We start from the raw sequence: 8,328 nt of genomic DNA, 5'->3' as shown, positions 1-8,328 counted from the left end.
ATGTGTTGACTAAGAGATTACACTGTCACGCAGATTATTTTGCGCCGAGATCAGGGAATGTGCGCTCTGTTTTGCCTGCATGCCTCACAATTGAGGGCATCATTGCAGCAAAGACTTTGAGTGGGTGAATTTCGGAATGGTTCTTCTAATATGAAGGGTCGTATAATGTTTGGCCACTAACAACATCTCATGCTGACCAGAAATCCAGAAGGACACTGATAGAGACCTACAGACTTACACACAGGCTCAGTCTGTACAGACCTCAAACAGACTGCCCAAACCCTAAACTTTCTGATATTCACGGTGCTTCTGGCCAGAAGTTTGCACCTAAACTTTCATAGCTCGTGTACACAAGCAAGTACTCTCTCCAAATATTTGCAATCGTCACAAGTTTCCTTCACACATTTTTTGAAAGGTCGTACAAAAGTTATTCATCTGAGGTCAATGTCAGACTATAACTGGATGCAAAACCCCTAGTCTGTACCTCGAACCTTGTATGTACAGTGACTAATACCCTGGCTTGGACCCCTGACCGCAGGGTACAGTGCATAAGTTAATGGACAAAAGCACCCTCAATGCCTAGCCTACCTCACCAAGATGGAGTCCTTCCTGAAAATACCACTCATTCTCTCGTCCCCACTTACCTGGCATGCATCTGGTATACCTCCCATGCCCCCATGAATAACGATGTTGTTCACTGAAATTCCATTGAATGGTCATCCAAGATCTCAAATATGGACTCCCGTTCGCAACGATACCCCAAGGCACTGTTGCTTTTGTAGAAGTCGCTATCATTGCCTCTCGCGTGTTAGACCCCACCCGTCTTCCCAGCGGGATGCAAAACACAGCCGCCCTACTTCAAACAATTCAAGACGTACCCATTACCAATTTACAATTCCTTCCTGGCACCGCATTCATGGTTGCAGGGTGATTACTCCGCCGGTGGTGTTTCCGCACTCTCAATCGTTTTTTTTCACATTCCACCTTAGTGTTCGCAATGAGCACACGCTTGTCACGACTGGACCATACTCGGTCGTCTGCCATCCATCCTATCTGGGAGCGCTTTCGCAGTCCATCGGGAATCGGGAAGTTTGTCTTGCACGGATCGTCGTCATCATTGTTTAGTTGCTCAGGCGTTTTAAATATCCTTGGGGTGAAAGTGATTATGTTGGCAGTGTTGGTGGGGAGAATGATTGCTATAATGGTCCTCATGCTTAGAATCAAAAATGAGGATGAAATGATGAAGTCCATCGCCAAAGACAAGTAGGTGAACTGGACTAAGTCAAATACCGGCTCACACCTGGCATCTACTAAAGTATGTGATGTACTACATAAAGTTGCTACCGAACTTTGAATTTTGATGCACATCTTGATCTGCATTAGATCGGCGTTTACCATGACTTTTTATCCAGCCCCTAGGTCGTAGTCATCGTGGTAGATGTTGTACCCCTCCCTCTGATGTCTATAAATCCCGCCCTTGCGAAAACTCAGCAAGGGTAGCATAACTGTTGACACAACAGTAACCACAGCTTCCGGGAATATGATGCCTCGAACAGCGAAATGCAAGTCAGTTTTCGCAGGGCGCCAAGACGTTGAACAGCGATGCTGTGGTGAGGACAACCTTTCATGAGCTACATGGTCGTTTAGCTCATGTACCAAAGGTCCATGATTATAAACCTTTGACCTGAAAAGCCTCATGAGCAATCCATCTGGTCCTAGGCGGCGTTTTAGGTGAAATTATCACAGGAGGATCTAAACGTATAGATATTTCGAGTCGCCTATTGCCAGTGGATTTAGTCGGGACCACGACAACACACAAGAAGATGCATGCACTTCGTCCAACTGCCTCGCAACAACATGCTTTCAAATTTTTGAGTGACCGAGTCCCTTGAAGGCAAATATATTAGACAATCGAGAAATGTACGAGATGCTAACGTATCAGATTCCATGAACATATGATTGCTTGACTTCAACCCAGCGTCTGTCTATCCGATAACTCTTTAAATGCACGGCAGGCCTCAGAACGAGCAGAGAATAGGTGCCGTATAAGCCGCCTTGTGGGAATCGGTGGACCTTGTGCACCAGGGTCCCGCGTTGTCGGCATTCCGCACAGATGATTGTGTCACTGTGTGGGTTGCCTCACCAACGAGAGCACTGCTACTTCTGGGAGGGTCCTCAACGACGTGTCGCTTGATATACGGGTTCTCTACGGGAAGTGGTAAAGTTGAATACGCTAGAAGTTGATCAGCTGGTAGATCAAAAGATGGAGGGAGCAGGAGGCCCGTGAAAACCCTGAAGGCAGTCAGAAAGCGCTTCCATCTGTATGAATGTCAGATTCATGACTACGGTCTCAACTCAGATCACCTACTGCCTATAGTTCACTATTCGCAAAAATGAGCATCATAAATGATTTAAAGCTTTAATCACTTGCCATACACAAGGGCGTTGTGCCACTTCCAAAGGGACCAAGTCATCCCAACTGCCATAGCGAGAGTACCGAGCGCTCTATTCAATAGTCCCTGTCTTCCAGCAAGGCAGTCGCACAGCGCCGATAATCGTAAAACCTTGTGATTGAAAACAGCAATACCTCCCTTGCGAATTGGGAAGAGGACCGGGTCGGTGAACTTCACGGCGGACTTCACGCATGCTCGCGTGAGCAGGCCATAGGATATGGCAAATCCCAGACCGCCAAATATAGCCTTAAACTGAGCCTTGGTCTCTTCCTCGTTCGGTATCGTCAACATCCGTGCAGCGAACCAGCCAGTGATATACCCTGGAATGTGAACCACGAATACTGGGAAGAAGAGAAGGGCACGAGGGTGAAACATGGTGGTGCATAGTTGGAACAGGAGTGTCACACCAGTGCGGATACGAGATGGCCAAAGGAGGGCTCGCATAAGAAAGTCTTCACTGTGATCGACGAATGGGTAGAGGACTTCCAGAGCTGAATGAGAAGTGCCGGTGAAGTGCAGAAGCGCAAGGTATCTATTCAAAATGGTCTTCCGTGTTTCCATTTCATCGCTTCTTGGCAACAATGCATCGACAAACCTTACAATCGTCAAAACTTCGGGAGACTGAGAAGTACAAGATACATCAAACTCACTTTTGAGAGATTCCGACAAATCTGTCAAGCGGGATGCGATCCTCGTTCTTCCAAAACACCCTTCTTGCTGCGCAAGCCGCACGGAGTGTTTTCCTGAATCACGCAAAATGATGGAACAGTCAGCTTTCGTGATAGAGGGGTACGCACCAGTCAGGAGCATTCACAGTCATGTGCTTGAGCTGAGAATCGATCGCAGCAGTGATCTCTTTAACCACAAAACGCGTGCTCTCAGCACTCTCCGGATCCAGTCTTGCTGCATATTCGCCGACCCCTATTGGTTTGCCATATCTAAGCAGTCCGCAGATCCTACTCAGCTTGTGCTACTCAACGATAGACAGAGGTAACTACCTGACAGCAGACCTACGGCTCACATGCGGTCAGATTAAACATTAAATGCTTGAAAAACTTACTCTGCTCTGATACTTGGACTTGTCAGTATAGACTACCGCTGCGGGGACAATGACCAACTCCTTGCCTTCCTTCCCGGACAAATTCATGGCTTTAGCATACTCCTACCGCAGCCCACGCTGCACCGTCCTTCACTTGCACGATTCTGGGCTCCGTGTACGACGTTCCCTCGGGGAATACACCAATAACCTTGCCAGCTGCAAGAGCGGCGGAGGTATGGCGAAATAAGTTTGCTTGCAAGCTGTTGCCTATTCGACGGAAACGATGATGAAGAGCTGTTGGGGTTACGGTAAACGGGGATGCTTCCTGAGGAAGTGAGCAGAGCGCCGGATATGGGGTTCTTGAAAAGAGATGACTTTGCCCAGTAACATACTCTACGACGATACGATATCGTCGCGGCTGCGACATCGGTTGTTTAAATTATCCAAGTTGTAAAAAGAGAACTCGTTGAGGAGCTCACATAGCGCCGCAATGTCGATAATTTCATTATGATGAGTCGCAGCACTGAACGACTCATGATGATAAGTTTGCTACAAGAATGAACGGGAAACGTACATGATCACAGGTCCGTCCCGCGGCACGTTCTCGCCTCCTGTGATGCAGACCTCGGAATAGAAACCAGACAAAGTCCAGTCCGAGATCTTGCGCAAAAATCTATACACGATCATGAGTTCCATTGCTGGCTGCTCCTCCCATTCAGTGACTTCAGGCCGGGAATGTACAGTATTGTGGTATGTTGGCGGTATGCACAGGAAGTAAGTAAACAGGAAGAAGAAATATTACATAAAGCGGAAGGTTTCAAACACCTGGTCAAATTTCACGTGTTTTTCATACTCATCACGCGTTGATACGAAGCACAAAGATGTTGACAGCACAATACTAGAGACACAAACAGGTGAACGACCGCGGGGCAGGCAAAAACCTGATGCGCGTCGAACGGCGACATATCATTTGTAACTCCAATTACATGCATAGCAATTTTTGGCTCTTCGGGAATCCCATAGTAATAACACGAAGATGGAGATCACAGACGACGACCACGACGACCACCCTGTCAGAAAATTAATAACAAAGTTTCCTCAAAACAGGTGAGAGCGCATACCTTGCGCCTGGTGGAGTCAGTAGGAACAGGCGTAACGTCCTCGATACGCCCAATGCGCATGCCAGCGCGAGCAAGAGCACGGAGGGCGCTTTGTGCACCGGGGCCAGGAGTCTTAGTGCCAGTGCCACCAGTTGCACGGAGCTTGATGTGGAGGGCAGTGATGCCGACTTCGCGGCAGCGCGTGGCAACATCCTGAGCAGCTAACATAGCGGCATAAGGGGACGATTCGTCACGATCAGCCTTCACTTTCATGCCACCTATTCACAATCATCATGTAGCTAAATATCTTTGCCAAGATAGCGAGTCACGCGTACCAGTGACACGGGAGATGGTCTCCTTGCCGGAAAGATCGGTGACATGGACGAAGGTGTCGTTGAAAGAGGCGTAAATGTGTGCAACACCGAAGACAAGCTCTCCCTCAGCAACTTGAGGACCGAGCGAAACAGTGTTCTCTTCTTTGGCGACCTTGGTTTTCTTCGGAGCCTGTGCATCCAAAAGTCAGCTTGCAATCCATCTCAACAACAGGCCAAAATGGCAAAACAATGCTCAAATTAATGGCGCGCAATACCACAGGACGGTGTACAGAACCATATACGCACCATTTTGATGGGCTTGAGGTATATTCAGCGATATGGGCCTTGGAGTCGAGGAATCTGAAGCAAGGTTTTGCGGCTATGGGGAACTGTGCAAACATGAACAAATAATAACATTAGTACTATGCGAAATTCAAATTACATCGCATACATCCTAGCTAATAGCTAGCAACCTGCTGCAGACAGGATCGTGTTATGCAACCAAGTCCCTTGAAAGCTCCTTCATGCTATTCACTGCAAACTTGCCATAGATCAAATGGCTACATGAGTATCAAACTTCCTCCAAATCCATAGCGAAGCGGCCGCTTCGAAGATGAGAAGTTAGAACAGTCGATGGCTGCTATTCATCAACGTGTATGTGCTATGATCTCAATATTCGTGCACATCGCTTTTACTAGTTGCTCCTATCACGGCTCCGAGGCCGTCTGCATACTCACAGAAACATACTCGAAAATCGCGATAGACTGCGTCAATTTTACGTGTAGTTGGACCCTGCTTAATACAGCTAGCAGAATCATGAAATATCTCCTATTGCTATCTCCTTTCCAAACATGTCTGTTGTTTCTCTAAATTGTAAGTGGACAGCATGCGCTTCTTCAGTCCAGCACATCATGATCAAATCCTGCATATATAGACGCCTTATCAGATAATCTTCTCGGTAGGGTCACCCGGTCACCTGCCGCAGCAAATCCCTAATACGGCGTCCAACGGTCCATCATGGATCAATCAGTTGACCTGTCACATATATAAACCCATCAAACAGATCAAATACATCAGGGTCTCTTATCCTGCAACTTGTATCTAATCATCCCATATCTACCTCAACCCATTCACCATGACCGTCTGCCAGGCCTTCTCCAGCGCCCTCGCCAACAAGGGTACGCATGTCCTTGTACATATTCGATCACTACAATAACATTATGACCCTCGATCAGGCATGAGCGCACAGCAGCTCGCTGTCGTCACTCAGAGTGACCAAGCCCGCATGTCCCAAAGTACGCTTAGACACTGTCGTTACTCAATCTGACTGATGATGCACAGTTTGCGCGGGTACTGCAACCCCCACTAGCGAGGAATACAACAAGATTGCATCTGCGTTGGGCCTGGGCAGCGTAAGCGTTGGTTCGATTTGTTTTGTGCGCTTCTTTCTAATCGTGTGCATTCCCCGTGTCAGGCCCCTGCTACTCACCCTTCGCGTTGAACCTTTTTGCTGTATAGTATTCGATTAACTTTGTAGTCTTTGTATCAATAAACTATGATATGATATGCTGGATGATTCGGCCCTGATATTTACTACTCATGATATGAGCTGGTTGCTGGCGGTGATTGCGATACGACCAGCACGGCGACTTCATGTCCCAATTGAGCACGTCCTATACCCTATCATGTTATCATTCACTGGCAACGGCCGAATATATTCGATACACAGCAACTGATAGAAGCGGACTCACGGTATTGATTAGTCTACCCTAGCCAGCCTATCGAAAGAAGACAGTCGCTTCCTCGTATTAGGGATATCGATGATCACTGGTCCCAAGGTCCAACAAGAACACTTCACTAGAACACTATCACTCGAAGGAGTCGAAAAATATCGACGGCTCCTGTGTATGTTCATTGGACGCAGTGTGCAGGGCTCAATTCAATCAGGCTGATCGACGATCGATGAGTCCGAAAGGAAATCGCTCGCCACTGAACGGATCGTATCAGTCAATTTACGTCAAACCTCAAAAGGTCCCCTATCATCCGCACCATCCAGCAACCGCGTTTTAGGGCCAAATATCATTCACGTCACAAACCAAATTCATGCTCAGCTACACACGCACGATACGCGGCGGAGCGGAGAATGATAACGCTTAGAGCGCTGGAGGAAATAAAGAAAGAAGGATCCTGTCCTGCAGTGAGCGAAGGTTCACCTACCCTTCTACAAAACGCATGTGTTTGCAACGTTGCAACTCTCCATTTTGAGTTACGCTTACCTGGAAAATCCCTCGCGTAATATCCGACGAGAAAATCAGCAGAAATAATAGGCCTTGTGTAAGGTCATGCGCAGTTAGGCCGATGATGCGCAGGCCTCGTAGCCTCGTTTCATCGGCGCTGTACCTGTTCGGGAAGGCAGCGTGTTTTACACGCTGCAAGAATTCAGGGACTCGAAAATGACTCGAAAACAAATGCCCGTGCGCTGGAATGGTGCAGAAGTTGTGAATACTATTCGTGGGGTGATAAGCATGAAGAACGTTTAACTCACGAAAGCTCACGGAGCAGACAAAGTAAAGTTTGTCAATGGTGAAGTAAGTAGAGCCTGAGATAAGCGGTGTCCGCATCTTCAATGCTGAACCAATAGCATGTGATTATAGCCATGGACTTGTAGACCCCTGCACAAGCCCAAGTTTACGTTGACGCTTAACATTTTGAAACACTGAATCCGCGCCAGCGTTCAGGTAACCAGTTTCTCGAACCACTTATCCGCGGAGAGCACTTGAATGTTCGAAACAGTTGAAGCGTTTAAAGTTTCATATCCAATTCGATCGAACTTTGTCACAAATCTTTAACGACAATATGCAATTGCAATATGAAATCAACGACGGCAGTGTGAATGAGAACGCTAGAGTTATCATCCACCTACTAGGTAAAAATCATGTACTACTGTGTAAGTACTGAGAATCATCGAAACGCGTAAGGGAGTCCGCGGAAACTAAAATCCGCAAACCCATCGTAAGAAGCAAGTAACTGATAGCAAGACGGTATATCTGAAAGCTCGGCGGCTAGGAATGGCAGGGGAGGAAGGGGGATACGGAGGAGGATGAATATAGATTCAACGGATAAGTTCTGGAATCAAGGGGAAATCGATCAGGAGCGGATGAAGTGGAAGCGGGACGGAGGATGGAGAGGGCTGAAAAGGGATAAGCGAGAGCAAGGAACGCTAGTGACAGTGAAAGCAGGAAAGAGGAAACGACGCAATGCTACAGGAAGTATGTGCTGTGCAATCAAACGCACATAAAAACGCGCTCCTTATTAAGGGGTGAAATGTTCAAAGGAAATAAGTAACAGGAACGAATACGGGAATGGCTGAGAAATCCTGCCAAAGCCAATGGTGTCAAGAAAGCAAAATGGATAGGTTACAG

At 47.4% G+C, this 8,328-nt stretch overlaps 3 protein-coding genes across 3 annotated transcripts; all 3 read left to right on the top strand.

Annotated features, from left to right (window-relative positions):
* Window positions 1-687: 687 nt before the first annotated feature.
* BJ212DRAFT_1289645 (uncharacterized protein) lies at window positions 688-1,125 on the top strand (the record flags this gene model as incomplete). Its single annotated transcript, XM_041332064.1, has 1 exon — window positions 688-1,125. The coding sequence occupies one exon, from the start codon at window positions 688-690 to the stop codon at window positions 1,123-1,125; it is 438 nt and encodes a 145-aa protein (XP_041185501.1).
* Window positions 1,126-5,357: 4,232 nt separating this feature from the next.
* BJ212DRAFT_1405881 (uncharacterized protein) lies at window positions 5,358-5,986 on the top strand. Its single transcript, XM_041337410.1, has 2 exons — window positions 5,358-5,779; window positions 5,841-5,986. The coding sequence occupies exon 1, from the start codon at window positions 5,540-5,542 to the stop codon at window positions 5,774-5,776; it is 237 nt and encodes a 78-aa protein (XP_041185500.1). The 5' UTR covers window positions 5,358-5,539; the 3' UTR covers window positions 5,777-5,779; window positions 5,841-5,986.
* A 55-nt stretch (window positions 5,987-6,041) lies between these two features.
* On the top strand, window positions 6,042-6,407 carry BJ212DRAFT_1488953 (uncharacterized protein; the record flags this gene model as incomplete). Its single annotated transcript, XM_041341389.1, has 4 exons — window positions 6,042-6,084; window positions 6,142-6,201; window positions 6,248-6,318; window positions 6,381-6,407. The coding sequence occupies 4 exons, from the start codon at window positions 6,042-6,044 to the stop codon at window positions 6,405-6,407; spliced, it is 201 nt and encodes a 66-aa protein (XP_041185499.1).
* Window positions 6,408-8,328: the final 1,921 nt, after the last annotated feature.

Source organism: Suillus subaureus, assembly GCF_016647635.1.
Source record: "Suillus subaureus strain MN1 chromosome Unknown BJ212scaffold_210, whole genome shotgun sequence".
In the NCBI taxonomy this organism is placed as follows: Eukaryota; Fungi; Basidiomycota; class Agaricomycetes; order Boletales; family Suillaceae; genus Suillus; species Suillus subaureus.
This window is presented reverse-complemented; position numbering and strand designations above follow the sequence as displayed.

What these genes read in the sequence shown, in the direction of transcription:
- BJ212DRAFT_1405881 (XM_041337410.1), top strand. Translation starts at nt 5,540, where the DNA reads ATGGCTGCTATTCATCAACGTGTATGTGCTATGATCTCAATATTCGTG.